This window comes from Neovison vison, chromosome 1 (genome assembly GCF_020171115.1).
Source record: "Neovison vison isolate M4711 chromosome 1, ASM_NN_V1, whole genome shotgun sequence".
NCBI lineage: Eukaryota > Metazoa > Chordata > Mammalia > Carnivora > Mustelidae > Neogale > Neogale vison.
The window spans coordinates 240,657,649-240,676,524 of NC_058091.1; the positions used below are offsets into that span (position 1 = coordinate 240,657,649).

Here is an 18,876-nt window from a genome sequence, read left to right on the forward strand (position 1 = left end):
TTAGGATCTAACAAGCCTCCAAACAGAAGAACTACAGATACTCATACACCCACCAAACATTAAGTACTCAGCATAACAAACTGAAGAATGAAAAAACATTCCTTTTTTTTTCACCTTGAAAATGTTAACTTCTTTTTTTTTTTTTTTAAAGATTTTATTTATTTATTTGACAGACAGAGATCATAAGTAGGCAGAGAGGCAGGCAGAGAGAGAGAGGGAAGCAGGCTCCCCACTGAGCAGAGAGCCCGATGTGGGACTCGATCCCAGGACCCTGAGATCATGACCTGAGCCGAAGGCAGCGGCTTAACCCACTGAGCCACCCAGGCGCCCCGAAAATGTTAACTTCTGCATGTGAATAAAAGGTGTGTGTGTAAAGAAGGGCAGGATCCCCTTCATATACACATCCAGGTCTGAACACTTAAAATCAACTTTCAGGTAGGAGAGACTGCTATCTCTAGACATTCATTTTAAAACATTGGTAACAAAAATTATTTCAGGACTGCTTAAAGGGTATCAGGCTTGCTTCTGGGATGATGAAAATTTTTGGAACTAGAAAGTACTATCGGTTGCACGACACTGTGGATGTACTAAATACCACGTATTATAACATTTTAAATAGTTAAGATGGTAAAAATTTTTTAAAAAGATTTTATTTATTTATTTGACAGAGAGAGAGATCTCAAGTAGGCAGAGAGGCAGGCAGAGAGCCCGATACAGGGCTCGATCCCAGGACCCTGAGATCATGACCTGAGCCGAAGGCAGAGGCTTAACCCACTGAGCCACCCAGGCACTCCTAAAATGGTAAATTTAATGGTTACTTTTCCACAATTCAAAAAATTATTCCAGATAAAGGAAATGGCTATTGTCCAAAAGGGGGGTGTTGTTTACTTAAGGTATTCTTTAAATATGCAAGAGTCTAGGTTAGGACTTTGAGGGTGGCACAGGCACATGAGAACCACACAGGGTACCTGTGGCTTGCCTCCAGTTAACATCTGCTACAGAGGCTGCTTCATGGCATTTCTGAATTAAAAACCTGAAGTTTGTTTGTTTGTTAATTTATTTAAAGGTAAACTTGACACCCAACGTGTGGCTCGGAGATCAAGACTCGCTCTACTGACTGAGCCAGACAGGCGCCCCATTATTCTTTTTCCTTTCCTTCCCACCAATCAACAACTACTGCCTTAAATGTCCTCCCAATAATAAAGAAGAGAATAGAAAGACACACCCTAATGACCAGCTTTTGTTTCTTTCTCTTTCTTTTTTTTAGAATTTATTAACCTCATAGAGAGAAAGTGAGAAAGAGAGAACACACAAGTGTGGGGAGGGGAGAAGGGGAGGGAGAAGCAGACCCTTGGGTAAGCAGGGAGCAGGATGCAGGCCCTGATTCCAGGACCCTAGAATCATGACCTGAGCCAAAGGCAGACACTTAACTGACTGAGCCACCCACCCTGGCTGTAATTTCATTAGCAGAATTTGGGCAGGAGCCTTGACACCTGCACGACTCCAACAATCCAGCATGGGTAGCTCAGGTTTCACTACTAAAGTTACTCTTTAAAAATAAATATACAGGGGGTGCTTGGGTGGTTCAGTGGGTTGAGGCCTCTGCCTTTGGCTCAGGTCATGATTCCAGGGTCCTGCAATCAAACCTCACAGTGGGCTCAGTACTTAGCAAGGAGCTGCTTCCCCTCTGCCCCTCCCCACACTCAGGCACTCTCTCTCTGAAATAAATTAATCTAAAAAATAAAAATTAAAAAGAAGTGCTGCATGACATTTTAAAAAAATTTTTATAAACATATAATTTTATCCCCAGGGGTACAGGTCTGTGAATCGCCAGGTTTACATGCATGACATATTTTTAAAAAAACTTTTAAAAGCACTAAAGTGTTGGGACACCTGGGTGGCTCAGTCGGTTAGGCATCTGCCTTTGGCTCAGGTCATGATTCCAGGGTCCTGGGATCGAGTCCTGCTTCGGCCTCCCTACTCAGTGGGGAGACCCTGCTTCTCTCTCTCCCTTTGCTAATCCCCCTACTTGTCCTCTCTTGCTCACTCTTCCTCTCTAAAATAAATAAAATCTTAAAAAAAAAAATGCACTGGGGCGCCAGGGTGGCTCAGTGGGTTGAAGCCTCTGCCTTCGGCTCAGGTCGTGATCCCAGGGTCCCGGAATGGAGACCCACATCGGGCTCTCTGCTCAGCAGGGGGTCTGCTTCCCCACTCTCTGCCTGCCTCTCTGCCTACTTGCAATCTCTGTCTGTCAAATAAATAAATAAATAAAAATATACACATGAATGAAAACTAATTTGGATGGCCTTTCACTTTCCTTCAAATGATTAAATTTTAAATCCTTTTCTTGTAAGAAAGTTATGACAAAGTGATTTCACCTTAATTTTTAGGGCAAGAAGAAATTTCCTGGGGGCTGTGTCCCTATTTTAGATTTGACTTCACAGTGGAAATTTCCATTTCTGTACTTTTAAATCAGATCCCAGGGCAATACTTAGGTCGACACATTACCAAAATCACTGGTACAGTCACAGAAACTTCTCCAACCTGTTTGGAAAAATGCCCTTTTAAACTTTCTCTATTCAGCTTTGCTACCCCAAGAATAACAGCATTCAGTGTGTCTCCTCCTGCAGCATATAAAATGTGGTCTACTTTGTAATCCCCCTTTACATCTACATCGCCTTTGACATGAACTGGATTTTAATTAATTTGATGACTTACACACAGTGGAAATCCACATAAGATCCTCACCTAGTTATCTTGGGAATGCTGGTCAATAGAGGACAAACCATGAATAGCGTGAAATTTCCATTTTATAGGCCTTCTCCTCTTCTGCCTGGACCTTTCACCTCCCTCCCCATCCCTGCACACTAAGGATTCACAAACTGCATCTTTCAGGAGAGGAAGGAGTCAGGTGAAATATATATGCCATGTTTTACTGGGCACTGTTACACCTAAAATGATTCCATCTTAAGATGTGAGCTCCTTCAAACAGGGATTTCAATTCTTTGTTTATAATATACAGTACTTAGCACACAGTAGTTTCCTATATGTAATTTAAAAAATCATTTAGTATTTTGTCTTTGTATTTCATATTCCAACTTGAGGAAACAGCCAGTCTCAAAAAAAAAAAAAAAAAAAGGACTAGCATCATGTAAGAAATGATTTTGATAGTGTTTCAAATTTGATTGGGTAGCCAACTTGATGCTAACTTGTATTTAACAGAAGTTCCATTTCAGGAAGGAACATGTATACTGGAAAAATAACATAGTAAGTTGGATACTACTGTGATTAATTCCATCAAAATTTCCAGGTAAGGCTTAAAAAGAATAAGTTAGAAAAAAAAAAAAGAAAAAAGAAACTTTTATGGCCATATCAAATCATGGAAAGAAACCTAGTCTCAAAGGAAAATATCACAGAAAATGATGAACTAAAAACAGGGGATGGTAATAGTCGCTTTCACATAGCCTTAATTATAGTGTTCACTGTTACCAACACTATAATTCATTAACCTTGCCTCTCATAGGCCTGGTAGAGGCTCAACCACTATGTGAACTAAATAGATAAATGAATTAAAAAGATTCCCCACCAGATCTATTTGAGCATCTCATTAAACTGGGTTTTATAATCAGTTTTTGATTAGTGCAATTGTTCAGGTGACTTTTAAGAGCTAATAAAGTTATTAAAATATACACATTTGCCCAACGAGCAGTAAAGGACTGTTCAGAGTACAATTTAAGCAAACCTCAGAAATGCTCCTTCCCTGTGGCATTTTAGATGCTATTTAATGTGTTAACATTAAAGTAGGGTAAGAAAATGAACCCAAATCTTGCAAATCTGCCCCTGAAACAACTCACCTCTCCTGGGGCCTGTAACCGGCCGCCTTTCTGTTTGTCCGGCCCAGTCCCTGCTGCAAGGCCAGTGTCTGAGATCCTCACCGTGGTTGGGGTGGAGCTGGCGGTACTGACCACAGCTGCTGAAGCCACAATGCCCTGGCCAACTTGTTCCAGTGTTTTTCCTGCCTCTTTGTTTTCGGCTCCACCCACCTCTGGGGCCAAAGATGTTTGACCTGTGGCTGGAGAATATGGAGTGAAAGGTACAGGTGTGTCCCCACCTACAGGCTCATCCTGTACCACCAGAGTCCTGCCGTTTTCTTTGGTGTAAGTGGCAAAGCGAATGTTGCGATTAATCTGGGGGACAAATGTAGTCGGTGGCTGCTTGGCTCTCTGATCCAGCCCTGGCTCTCCACTGGCATTCCCTCCTTTCCAGGGCCCTCGGCTCGCCTCACCTCCATCGCTCCCATTACTGTCTACTTCACCCCTGTCTCCTTTTAATTTCTTTGATGCAGGGTCACACCCAGAGTCCGAAGCACTTTTTCTCCTCCGGCCATCTTTCCCCTCTATGCTCTCTCTCTTCTTCTTTCCTTTGGAAGATTTTACTGCTTTTAACGTACCCCCCTACAAAACAAAATTCAAAAAAGATTTATTATAAGGAACCTTCCATCCTGTGAAAACCATAAACCATTAGCTCTTTCCCATCTCTAGAAGCAGAAAATCAAAGCAGGCAGATTGCTCCGTTCGAACGCCAGCTCTAAGATATCCCCTCAGTCAGAAAGCTCCAATCTTCCTATGACTCAATTTACACATGTATTTAAGATAATGGTTAGGAGAGATTAACTCACTTGGTGAACTTTCCCTTAAATAAAAGTCTTCCTCAAATGGGCTTTTTTTGAGGGTTTGAAAGATTTGTGGAATTTAGTTTACAAAAGAAGACCATTAGTGCTAGGATGGGAGCTCATTTGCCCCTTGGTGTAAAAAGAAATCTGCTTTATTTTGTATTTTTATCCTTGTTTGAGTGAAACTGGCATTTCAAGTACTGAAATATAAAATCTCCTCTATCCAGAAGTCACTAAAAAAACTGGTGACAACTTAAGAATAGAAAGACCAATATTTGTGTCTGTGACCAAAGAAAAAGTGTGTCCAACATAGGTAGGTCTGGATTGCTCTTGTGGGCACCCTAAATATCCAAACAATCTCCAGAACTTATTTCAAAGTGTTAGACAAAGGAAAGCAAAACAGGCGGGCTACCATAGACCAAACAGCCAGCCAAACCCCTTAGCTCTTCCAATAATTTCAGCCTATCTTATGAAATCTAACTTGTGCCTTAATTGAGAGGCCAAGCAACCTTGAAAAATGGAAGATTAGAAGACACAATTCCTATCCCTAAATAAACTCCTCTCCTGGCAAGAACAAGGGGAAGGTGGCTTAGAACACTCCAGCAATCTTTGTGCTGAAAGAACTTATATCTAGAACATTATGAGAACAGGATCCTACTATGAAGGAATGCTTTTATTTAAGCTTCATTCAGGTAACTTTCAGATAGTTTTACTCCAATAACGTGTTGGAGTGGCAATAAGCTAGTGAGACACAGTTATTTAGCCATTAATGTTCACCAACTTCATTAAACTAATCTTGGTGTGCCTGAATATTTATAGCTTCTTTGTACAGATCTGTATTTTTGTTGTAGCATTATAGCTCTGACATCTGCAACTTCCTCAAATTTTATATTTCTTGCCAGTTCTAGTTTTTCTGTTCTTTTTTTTTTCTCTGATGCCTTCATTTCCATCTTTTCTCCCTTAAATTTCTTCTACAGTTCTTAACCAAGCTCAAGATTTACTTCTGTTTCCCCCATACTTTTGGTAATCTACTCCTGAAAACCACAGAAATCTTACGTCTTATCCATCCAGCCAAGTTGCTAATCTCAGCTCACTGCAACCTCCCTGAGCACTAATATCTATGTATATCTTCTTCCGGTGAGCTACTCACATGTGAGTAGACAGCATAAGATATGGAGCCCAGTACTCTCTAGATATATCTGACCGGTGGAACAGTGCATGGCATATAAAAGGTACTTAATGAATGAAAGAAATAAGAAAGGGAATAAAAATGGGCCCAACACCCATTAAAGTAAAAGATATTTTTAGTCATGTAAACAGTCAAGAGACATATCCTAGTTGTAGCAATATAATAACATAGTAAAGAGCTATTAAATTTAACCATGATTCTTCTTTTCCTAACTTGATTCTGTTTTATCAAGTCAAGAATGACCGGATAAAGATGAGAACCAGACACTTAGCAGGAATGGCCAAGACGATAATATTACAGAACTGCTAAGAGACTACGAGGAACATGTGGCTAGATGGCTATCTTGTCAATGTCTTAATGAAAGAAATTCACATGGCATTCCTTGATTGGTTTAGGCACAGGTTTATTACGTATCTTTTTTTGGGTTATGATAATTCTGAATGAACCAAGAGTTGGTCTGAATCACTGTAGTAATCCACTGTGTGCTGAGCACTGAACTAGCTAGGCACCTGTTTGATTTATTTCTTCTTGGGATACAAAATTTCAGACTTCTTGGAGCTCACCACCACTTAATGGAAAGAAAAAGGATGCAACTTCTCCATTTCTTATTAGGCAGGTTATGGATATTACTACTGCTTATTACAGCTTTAGCTGTCTACTGTATCTTTCACATATACCAAATATATCTGTCCTGAACGAATAGTTAGGCTGTAGAATCCTAAAATGGTTAGGCAACACAGCCATGATTAAAAGGGTTTGCTCCAACTACACTTCTTGAGACTATATTCTCTTAACCAGACAAGACTTGGAGAGAGCAAGAAATGTACAGTGGCCAGAGTGGAAGCCCAAAGCACATCCATGGGTAACACACGCACGAGGAATCTGCATAACAAGATAAATAAAGACCATGAGTCTGACCAAAGACTCAGTCGACTACTATACCTCGCTCTGAGTAGTTGAATTATCCATCAGCATCACATGGATCAGTCTGGGATCTACGGACTTGATCTCACCACTCTAAAGTAGGAGAAGGATAGCAGAAAATATGAAAAAGGGGGGGAAAAAAGATTTAGGCATTGTCCAAAGACTTAATTATGTATTCTTCTAATCCATGTAATTATCTCTTTATTTCTACTTCCCTAATAGGATGAAAGCTCCACGAAAGCAGGGTTCTCTACTATGTCATTCACTGGCAGAATAACAACATCCAGAACAAGGTCAGGAATATTATGAGCACTCAAATATTTGTTAAATTAATGAATGAATTGAGTTCAAGGCCCAAGTGTCTCTTTCAGGGACATTAATTGCATATTCTACATCTCTAAAATCTTCCTATTCTGTACATATCAGAAAGTAAAAAATCTACAAAACCAAAAATCATTAAAAGAACCACTCTATCAATAAACACTAAAAATACTGAGAAGCAGCTGAAAGGATACCCGGTCAGATTTAATATGCATATCCTTTGATCTAGCAATTATATACCTAGAAATTTATTTCAATAAGTAATGCAAAATAGTATATAATAATATATGTTCAAGGATATTCACCACATTATTTGTATTATTGAAAATACTGGCAATGATTTAAATGTCCATCAATTTTAGATTAAACTAGTTATAATATACACATTCAGTGGAATAGCATGCATCTATCTTAAAAGAATAAGGCAAATTTCTATGTATATTTACATAGAAAGATGTTGATAATCTACAGCTAAGTAAAAATGGTAAATTATAGAACTTTATGTATTGTATATTCTCATTTATTAATAAAGTATGGCTCATATGCTTATCACATAAATTTGTAACATGCAAATATTACAACACACAAATGCAAGATATTTCAAAGAATATGGAATACATACCAAATTATTAATGGTAGTTACCAATGAGGGGAGTGATATTTGCCTAGGGGAAAGGGTTTTCTAATATCTACTTTATTTATATGTATTTCTGACATTTTATTGATTTCTTTATAAAATATTTTACTTATTTATTTAACAGAGAGACATAGTGAATGAGGGAACATAAGCAGGGGGAGTGGGAGAGGGAGAAGCAGGCTTCCCGCCAAGCAGGGAGCCCGATGTGGGGCTCGATCCCAGGACCCTGAGATCATGACCTGAGCCGAAGGCAGAGGCTTAACCCACTGAGCCACCCAGGCGCCCCTATTTCTCACATTTTAAAATGAAGATTAATTAGTAATATTCTTGAAAACTCAGTAAGGAATTAAGTAAAATTATTTACACTTATATTACACATGACTGCTAAGGGCAAATCTGAAACCAATTCAAAGATAGCATGAATACATTTGTTTGCCTCAAAACACTTATCTGTTGTTTTTCCTAGACAATTCTCCAGGTAGCTCTAGATGCTGTGCTTTATTTTTCTTTAGTTCATTAGAAACAATTCTTTTTTTTTTTTTTTTTAGCATCACGGGAGTGGTGTTAACTATTACGGAAGCAAATCCTCACTGACTGAATTTTAAACTAGTAACCTTTATGGATATGATAAAATAAGGCCAATACCACTTCACATTTTTACGTTAATGTTTTACAGATTTCAAAGAACTTTCCAATATATAATCTCAGTTCCCAAACAGTGCTGAAGTGGGGCTGGGGGAGTACCTAATTATCTCTTAATTTACAGATAAGAACAATGAGGTTAAGAAAGTTGAACAGCCTTTCTCAAGGTCACACAGTCATTAAGTGAAAGACCCAGAGATAGAATCTGAGTCTTCCAATACAAAGTCAAATGCTCCTTTCCTCTACACCACCCTCCGTAAGGGGATTGATGAATCTTAGAGGAAATTAATCAAAACCTCACCTCTGTTACAGAGACCTCCATAAGACGGGTGATGGAGTCCTGATGGCTTACAACACCATAGAGCCAACTTTCTTCCCCCTCTGGCTGGTATACTTTGACCCTGTGACCTTGGACACTGTAGGGACCTAAAGGAGAGATCAGTCAGTACTGAGTATGTTTGGCTAAGCTATAGTTCATGATTGTTTCTAAAAGCATAAGGAAAACTATACAGTGTAAATATTTAGCATTTTCAGTTCTCTCTTATGGAGATGAATAAATGAACAATTTCAGATTTACCATACTCAGCAATTTAAAAACAAAAACACAGTTTTTCCCAGTGATCTTTGTAAATTCTGTTTTTTGGAGATTTCTTAGCATCTCCCAGATCTGATTTCACCTTATCTCAATCTTCCCATTGTAGAAGTAATACAGGGAAGAGAAAGGAAACTTAGAAACAAAAACTACAGGTAGTAAGAAAATCTATCAGACATATCTGATCTGATATATACATATAAAAAAATGGAAGGCGAGTAACTTGAGTATACTAGTATGTTAAGCGACCATAGGAATAGATAATCATTTACACTCTGCTGACTTTCAGTAACAGTAGGTGGATAGTTCAATTTATGAAGTTTCCAGGCTCTGCACTAATAATAGCACTGAACAAATATAGCACTTGTCTTCCTAGGAACACAGAGTTTTAAAAGCTATTACTTTATCAGCAGGTAATGTTATCCTGCAATTTCAGCTGGCCCTCTAAGAAGAATAGTTTCTCTCGAAGGACAGTTTCTCTTATCTCCATATCTCATATATTTGAGACTATATAGCTAAATTATTACTGATTTTAAATTATTATTATCTCTCAGAACAATAATTAAGTTTCCTCAGTTTTTCTATACATACTTCCATACATACTCCCTCTCATTCTGTCCACTCAACTTTCTTCTCTCTGCTGTCCATTTTTTCCTCACATTCTTTCTGCCTCCATATTTTTCCTTGATTATTTAACATCACTTTATCCTGATACTCTCCTTCCCCCAATAAACCAGTTTTCCTACCTTTACCCATTCAGATACAGTTTGACAAAAGAGAATCAAAGACCCTATTTCACTGAAAATCATGATTTTCAAGAGGCTCAGAAAGAAGAGGAGTAGATGTCCAACATGAAGGAAAGGATCGTCTACTCTTTATGTGGAATCTCAGGCAAAATCTATATCTGAACTGGAAAAAGCTAATAATTCTCTCCTTCGCATTCTTTAAAAAATAACAAGTTGTTAAGGTGAATCAGTCTGTGGACACCTTCTTTTTTTTTTTTTTTTTAAAGATTTTTATTTATTCACTTGACAGAGAGAGATCACAAGTAGGCAGAGAGAGGAAGGGAAGCAGGCTCCCTGCTGAGAAGAGAGCCCGATGTGGGACTTGATCCCAGGACCCTGAGATCATGACCTGAGCCAAAGGCAACAGCTTAACCCACTGAGCCACCCAGGCGCCCTGTGGACACCTTCTTTTATGAACATACCTTACAGTCTAAGTTGTTATTTGTGTTATAGTCTTTACTTCTTGAGAACCTCATAGACAATGAGCTCAATAACAGCAAAGATTCTCTAGCTCTAGTACCTTAACACTGTGTCTAGTACAAGATTTGTCCTTTTTTTCTCCCCCAAGTAGGTTCCATACCCAGCAAGGAGCCCAGTGCAGGACCTGAGCTCATGACCCAAGGATCAAGACCTGAGCTGAAAACAAGAGTCAGATGCTTAACCAACCGAGCGACCCAGGTGTTCCCAAAGTTTATCCTTCAGAAATATTTTAAAAATGGGGGAAAAAAACACAACAGAACAAAACTCACAACAAAACTGGATATTATGTCTTAATTTAAAGAGGAAACAGTGGTCTGAGTGAGATCTTATTTTTTCAAACTGTTCTAGAAATCTAGCTAATTGGATACTCTTGACTCTCCTCACAAAAAGCAGCACAAATGTTTAGAGTTGCATGGTATCTTCCCCATTCTATCACTTTCAACACTGATCACATACCTGATTCAGGATTCAGGGACAGAAGAACACCTGTTCTTACCTCGGCTGAATATCTCTTGTAGCTTCTGGTCACTAATCAAAGCATTAACTGTATCTCTCAGTGCAGCATGCTCCAAAAGAATCTGGTTTTGGCTATCTGTTCCCATCTGGTAAAGATAAAGGAAGAAACAACCAAATATTAAAATGAATAGCAATAGTTCCTAACCAGATTAGAAAAATCATACCCTTGAGGAGTGCTATGCCAGTGTGGCCAAAGAATGCTCTATAAAACCCTAGTCTAATGAGATGTTCTGCAAAAAATAATGAGGCTAGTATCAGTCAGGTTTAGGAAATATGATATACTCTATATTTCTATACACAATAGTATATTAAAGGCTCTGAGAAGGCATGGAAGAAAAAACTTTGTTTTGGTCAGTGTTTCTCACACATATCTGACCACAAAATATCCTATTCCATGTAAATCTTTTAGCATATTTTGGTATTTATCCAACATTTACTGAGTGCCTACTCACAGAAGTACTAGTACTGCAAGAATGAATAAAGCAAGGGTGGCGAGAGGGAGTGAGGCCTGAAGAGGGAGGAATACATATCAACAAAGAAATCATCATCAATATTTCACACAACACAGTTAAGGAAAAACTGTCCTTGGCTGCTTCAATAAGACAGCAAAACTCTTAGAAGTCTCCCAATTTTTAATCTTCAGACAGTAAATCTTACAAGTAAGAAATAAATATTAACATCCATAAATTCTGAAACTTTAACTTGGATGCTAGTTTGTTTAAACTATTAACTTACCCCTTTCTTTGTAAATAGAGATAAACTTAAGCTCTTCAATATTTAATGCTCCTTGGAATCAGCCCAAACTCCCAGCTTCTCTGCCAATGACCCATGTATCCTTAAGTTATACAAGCAGCCACCTCTGGGAAGCCAACTTTTGAGAAGACCCTTAGGACTGTGGTCTTAAGCGGTTTCAGGGCAGGGTAGGTATGTAGGAGAGGAAACAAGCCTCAACTAGTGAATAAACTAGCTGAGTGGTAGCACAGAAACTTGGTACAGGCACGGACGCCTGGGTAGCTCAGTCGGTTAAGCATGTGCCGTCAGTTCAGGTCAGGATCCCAGGGTCTTGGGATTGAGTGTCACATTGGGTTCCCTGCTCAACATGGTGTCTGCTTCTCCCTCTGCCTGCAGCTCCCCCTGCCTGCACTCTCTTTCTCTCTCCAGCAAATAAATAAAATCTTAAAAAAAAAAAGGCACAGGGAATTATCGGTAGGAAGTACTTCTTTCAATGCTAAAACAAAAGGGGCAACATATTTATAATCAACAAAAAAACCAGCAAGTAGAAAAATAATAGTAAGACTAGAGCAACTGGTTTAAGTACCTGAAACAGATGTAATCCATTAGCATCTGACAGGAAACGAAGCTCTCGATCCAGAAGGTATTCAACTGGAACCACAGAACCCAAACCAAGTTTATCTACTAGGGGAGTGAAAGTCTGTGAAAGACAAAGGACAAGAAATGGATTAGAGCTTGCACAAGAAAATAGACAACAATTCAGCCACATATCTAACTTCAGAGAAAATACCCAAAATTAATATATTTCACCCCCAGTAAATACAGATAAACTAAAGCATAAGTCCTTAAAAACATTCCCCACACAGCATCTACCCCACAAATAGAGGAACAAACTAGAAGCAGAAAGTCAGCTCAATACTCTTATTTACAGCTAAAAAGGGCACAAAGAATGAGAAATTCCTCAATCCCTCTAGGGATCTGACTAATCTTGTCAGGCTTCAAGAGGGCTAAATTACAGTAAATTCCCAGAATAAACACTTAAACCATTATTTTCTCTAGAACTCCTGAAATCTTAGTGAGACTTGTAAAATAATCACTGGTATAAATGTTCCTGGGTAAATTCATATTGCTGTTTCATAAACAGCCTACAGAAGTCACCCAGGGGCCCAGGTCCATTTGAGCTTCTTCTAAAAGTTCAATTGGAAATGGCCTTAAAAACGAAGAGACAGGGCGCCTGAGTGGCTTAGTGGGTTAAAGCCTCTGCCTTCCGCTCAGGTCATGATTCCATGGTCTTGGGATTGAGGCCCGCATCGGGCTCTCTGCTCAGCAGGGAGTCTGCTTCCTCCTCTTTCTCTGCCTGCCTCTCTGCCTACTTGTAATCTCTGTCTGTCAAATAAATAAAGAAAAATCTTAAAAAAAAAAAAAAAGACAGTACAGTAAATAATGATATGTATAATCAATACAAAAAATATATTTCTTTAGAATATTATGGACTCTGGTTAGCCATAGGAAAATTAGATTTTTCTAAAAAGTAAACATTTATGCCTTTACTTTACTAATAGGATATGAACAAATGGATACTCTCAGAATTAAACTTAACAGCACTACTTTTTAAAAAAGATTTTATTTATTCATTTGACAAAGAGAGAAAGATCACAAGTAGGCAGAGAGGCAGGCAGGGGTGGGGGGAGCAGCCTCCCTGCTGAGCAGAGAGCCCCATGTGGGCCTCAATCCCAGGACCCTAAGATCATGACCTGAGCCGAAGGTAGAGGCTTAACCTACTGACTCACCGAAGCGCCCAACAGCACTATTTTGTCAGACTTCAGAAAACAAAAACTTACTCAGGAAAAAAAAAAAAAAAAGCACAGACAACAAAAGCAAAAATAAACAAGCAAAACCATAACAAATTAACTTACACACAGAAATGACCAACAAAATGAAAAGGCAATATAAGGAATGGGAGAAATCATATATTAGGTAAAGCATTCATATCCAAAATATATAAGGAATTCATACAATTCAAAGGAAAAACATACATAGTCTAATTTTTAAAATGGGGAAATCACCCAAATAGACATTTTTCTTAAAAATATATACAAATGGCCAAAAGGTACACAAAAAGGGGCTGAATAGGTGCTCCTATGAGGCTCAGTCAGTTAACTGTCTGACTCTTGATTTCTACTCAAGTCATAATCTCAGGGTCCTGACGTCAAGCACTGCATTGAGCATGAAACATGCTTGAGATTCTCTCTCTCCTTCTCCCTCTGCCCACCCCCCCAACTTCCAAGAGCGCTCTCTCTCTCTAAAAAAGTGGGGAGGGGACTGCCAATCACTAATCATTAGGGAAATGCAAATAAATACCACCAGGAGACATCATTTCCCACCTGTTAGAAGGGCTATCATCAAAGACAAAAAAATAACAGGATAGCAAGGAGGTAGAGAAAAGGAAACCCCTGTGCACAATGAAGGGGAATGTAAATTGGTGCAGTCACTGTGGAAAACAGCATGGAGGATCCTCCAAAAATTAAAAACAGAACTATCATATGATGCTGCAGTCATCATATACTTCTGGGTATATACCTGAAAAAATGAAATTTCAAAAGATTACCTGCACCCCCACATTCACTGCATCATTATTCACTACAGCCAAGGCATGGAAATGACCTAAGCATCCAGTGACAGATGAACAGATAAGGAAAATGACATGGTGAGTACACACATAGGAATACTATTCAGCCATCAAGAGGAGGAAAGCCCACTACTTACAACAACAGGGATGAAACTTCAGGGTATTTTACTAAGTGAAATAAATCAGAATGACAAATAAGATATGATCTCATTTACATGTGGAAGCTACCAAAAAAAAAAAAAAAAAAAAAAAAAGGTACTCAGGGATATAGTGGAGACTGGTGATTCCCATGGGTCAGAGGGAATGTGAAATGGGTAAAGGTGGTGAAATGGTACAATCTTCAGGTATAAATTATGGGGGCCTAATGTAAGGACAGTAACTAAAGTTAACAATAATGTATACCTGAAAGTTGTTAAGAAAGTAAATCTTAAAAGTTCTGACCACACATATACCAAATATTAACTATGTGAACCAGTGGATATATTAACTGACCTTACTATGTGGCAATCATCTCACAATATATATGTTTATATATATGTATATCAAATTATCATGTTGTTCACAAACTTGTATAATGTTGTATGACAATTTTATCTAGCTGGGGGAAAATAATGAGTTCTTATGGAAAGAAAAGACTTTAAGGATTACATTGTTTCATAACCTTACTAGGAGAAGGCACTAAAGGTGAAAAAAATTTTTAGAGACAAAAGTATCAAATATTATCTAATATAGAAAGTTTCACTACTGGCACAAAATTAGACACAAAGATCAATTGAAAAGAATAAAGAGCCCAGAAATATACCCATGCTTATAGCTCATATGATCAATTAATCTATGACAAAGGACATGAGAATACACAATAAGGAAAACACAGTCTCTTTAACAAATACTATTCGGAAAACTGTACAGCTACATGCAAAAGAATAAAACTAAACCATTCCCTTACACCAGTACAAAAATAAACTCAAAGTGGATTAAACAGCTAACTGTTAAGACCTGAAACCATAAAAGAAAACACAGGCAGTAATTTCGTTGACACTGGCCATAGAAACATTTTTCTTGCTATGTCTCCTCAGGAAAGGGAAAACAAAAGCAAAAAGAAACTACCAACACTACACCAAAATAAAAAGCTTTTGCACAGCAAAGGAAACCATAAACAAAATGACATGGCAACCTACTCTATGGGAGAAGGTATCTGCAGAATGATCTATTACATAAGGGGTCAATATCCAAAATACATAACACCATAAAAATCCTCAAATAATCCAATTAAAAATGGGCAGAGGACCTGAACAGGCAATCTTCCAAAGAAGACATATAGATGCTCAACAGACACATGAGAAGATGTTCAACATCATTCCTCATCGAGGAAATGCAGATCAAACCACAATGAGATACCATCAAAGACCTGTCAGAATGGATAGTATCAAAAAGACCAGAAATAACAGGTGAGGATGTGGAAAAAAAGGAACCCTCCTGCCCTGTCAGTGGGAATGTAAACTGTTACAGCTACTGTGGGAAACAGTATGGAAGGTCCTCAAAAAATTAAAAATACAATCATCAGATGATCCATTAATTCCACTACTATGCATTTAACCAGAGAAAACATAAATACTAATTTGAAAAGATCCAGGCACTTCTATGGTTCTTGCAGCGTCACTTACAATAGGAAAGATATAGCAGCAATCTAAATGTCCATCCAAAGATAAATGATTAAGAACACACACAGACATAAAATGGAGTATTACTCATCCATAAAAAAGAACGAGATCTTGTCATTTGCGACAGCATGAATGGACTCAGGGGGTATAATGCTAAGCGAAACAAGTCACAGAAAAGCAAATACCATATGATTTCACACATATGTGGAATTTAAGAAACAAAATGAACGAACAAAGGAAAAAAGAGACAAAAAACCCAGACTCTTTAATACAGAGAAAAAATTGGTGGTTGCCAGAAGGGAGGGAGGTCGGGGGCAGGGGTAAAATAAAGAGGATTGAGAGTATACTTACCATGAGTATGATGGGTATGATGAGTACTGAGTAATATGCAGAAATGCTGAATCATTATATTACACAGTTAAAACTAATATAAACACTATATGTTAATTATACTTCAATAAAACAAAGTAAGTTTCAGAAGAGAAAGGAGAAAAGATCTCCCAGTTTTGCTTTAGTAACTTCAGAATAAAAATATGTTAGGGATAAGCCTGGAGTTTTGGAAATTCTAAAGAGTTCAGCTGTTGGATAAATACCACAGTTACAGTTATAAATAAAATCTTAGGAGTAAAGCCCAAATATGTTCCAAGCCGGTAAGTCACTCACCAGGGCTGGCCACTGTGCGATTGAGACTCGAGTACCCTGGACAAGGACTGGGTCCTTCCGGGGTGCCCATACCAGAGATCCTTCCAGCAGAAGCACAATAACTTCTTCAGCATGAACTTTAACCCAGGAGTGTTGCTTCCAGTTACAGCCATCAAATTCCACAAAGATCTGCAAAAAGAGATGAAAAGGAGTTTGGAGGTCACATATGGAAAAATCCCACACTGTAATAATTAAATCGTGACTGGGAAAAATTCTACGTTGTCAGTTTTTTCAAAGAGATTTATTTCTCTCTTTCTCTCTATCATCTCTCTCTCTCTCTCTCTCACTCACACACACACACACACACACACACACACACACACACAGAGCAAGAGAGGGAACGCAAGCAGGGAGAGTGGGAGAGGGAGAAGCGGGCTTCCCACTGAGCAGGGAGCCTGATTCAGGGCTCCAACCCAGGACCCTGAGATCATGACCTGAGCCAAAGGCAGACACTTAATGACTGAGCCACCCAGGCCCCCCTCTACTAAGTTGTTTTTAAGTTCCTTTTTTTTTTTTTTTTTTTTTTAGGATTTTATTTATTTATTTGACAGAGAGTGATACAGCGAGAGAGGGAACACAAAAAGGGGGAGTGAGAGAGGGAGAAGCAGGCTTCCTGAGGATCAGGGAGCCCAATGGGCGACTCAATCCCAGGACCCTGGGATCATGACCTGAGCCAAAGGCAGACGCTAAACCGACTGAGAAATCCAGGCGCCCCATTTTTAAGTTCTTTTAATGAATTTCAATAAAAAAAAATCTTATTTCACAGCAAGGAAGCTGCGCTCAGCTACACTCTAAAAAGGTAGCAGAGTTAAAGAGGCACATCCACAGTTAACAATTTTTAGCCATGATCCTATCGAAATCTTAACTCTTGCCTTCCAATTTACATCTAATGCACACCAGTTGGGGGCTTACTATGTATAAAGCACTGCACTAGGTTCAGAAATAGAGAAATCGAACACATTTCCTGGTCTCAAGGAGCTCATGGTCTAATAGGCTGGACAAAACTTTTTTACACTTCTACTGAAAATGTGAACTTCTTTGATAAATTTTTTGAATAGGTGATATACGCACATGGTACAAAACTCAAAAGGATAAACAGTGGGAGGAAAAAAAGCTGCCCTCCCAGTTCTGTGTGTGAATTTTTTAAATTACCCCTGCCTGAAGTGATCTCATACCTGTTAGGAGAGGCATGTTATTATCAACAACAAGGCTTTGCTTCCACAAGAGACACTCCACCTTTTGACATATGGTTAAGCAGACAGTGTAAGAAGTTTAGGAAAGTGATTCATATTAAATGAAACTACATTTTTCTAATAAATAGCATGCTTAGGTTTGGCTTTTCTATATAAATTGTGACTTCTAAGCATGTTTCACATGCAGCATATAGAGCTAGACCTATGCAAATAGGCATCAGTACTTAGAATAGATATACCCAGGTCCTAAGATATAGCTGGTCATAGAAGGGCTAGAGTGTTCGTTCATTTTCACAGAGTTTTAGTTGCCTTTTGGGAAACACAAGCAATAAGATGATAAAATATAAATGAAAAAAATCAAGACCAAGAAAACTACAACAGAAGTCACTATCAAAGTATAAAACAGAAGACTTAAGCTGGCCCTAAGGATCTATATGGCTATTTGACTGAGTGATGTTTTTGGCTCTAAGCTTCTTCTTCTTCTTTTTTTTTTTTTTAAAGATTTTATTTATTTATTTGTCAGAGAGAGAGGGAGAGAGAGTGAGCACAGGCAGGCAGAGAGGCAGGCAGAGGGAGAAGGAGGCTCCCTGCCGAGCAAGGAGCCCGATGCGGGACTCGATCCCAGGACGCTGGGATCATGACCTGAGCCGAAGGCAACTGCTTAACCAACTGAGCCACCCAGGCGTCCCTGGCTCTAAGCTTCTTAAAGGCCAGTTTGAAAATGGGAAGTCAGCTGCACAGGTCCCACCTTCTACATCTTTTTCTTTTTGAAAAGATTTTCTTTCTTTCTTTATTTGTCAGAGAGAGAGAGAGAGAGAGAATGCACAAGCAGGCAGAGTGGCAGGCAGAGGCGAGAGAGAAGTAGGCTCCCTGCTGAGCAAAGAACCTGATGCAGGGCTCAATCCCAGGATGCTGGGATCATGACCTGAGCCGAAGGCAGCAGCTTAACCGAGCCACCCAGGCGTCCCTCTTTTGCTTCTTTAAATTAAACTCTGTTCCCAACATGGGGCTTAAACCTACAACCTGGAGATCAAGAGTCGCATGTTCTAACCAAGGAAGGAAGCCAAGCGCCCTTCCCACTGTCTAAAAGGAAAACAAAGCAATTACCCAGGGAAGCAATGCTTTTCCAACCGTTTGGCACTGTAGGACATTTCTCACAAGAAGCTTCTTAAGGCAACAATGAGTGATGTAGGACAAAGCC

At 38.9% G+C, this 18,876-nt stretch overlaps 1 protein-coding gene across 2 annotated transcripts in view; it reads right to left on the reverse strand.

Annotated features, from left to right (window-relative positions):
- Nucleotides 1–18,876, reverse strand: part of KDM3B (lysine demethylase 3B) — a 69,826-nt gene that overhangs the window by 36,124 nt on the left and 14,826 nt on the right. For both annotated transcript variants that reach the window (XM_044226694.1, XM_044226687.1), the window contains exons 2-7: nt 16,444–16,611; nt 12,077–12,190; nt 10,739–10,844; nt 8,687–8,811; nt 6,804–6,878; nt 3,855–4,454 (exon numbers count right to left, since the gene is read on the reverse strand). In XM_044226694.1, coding sequence (XP_044082629.1) covers nt 3,855–4,454; nt 6,804–6,878; nt 8,687–8,811; nt 10,739–10,844; nt 12,077–12,190; nt 16,444–16,611 — 1,188 coding nt within the window. The remainder of the gene's footprint in view (nt 1–3,854; nt 4,455–6,803; nt 6,879–8,686; nt 8,812–10,738; nt 10,845–12,076; nt 12,191–16,443; nt 16,612–18,876) is intronic.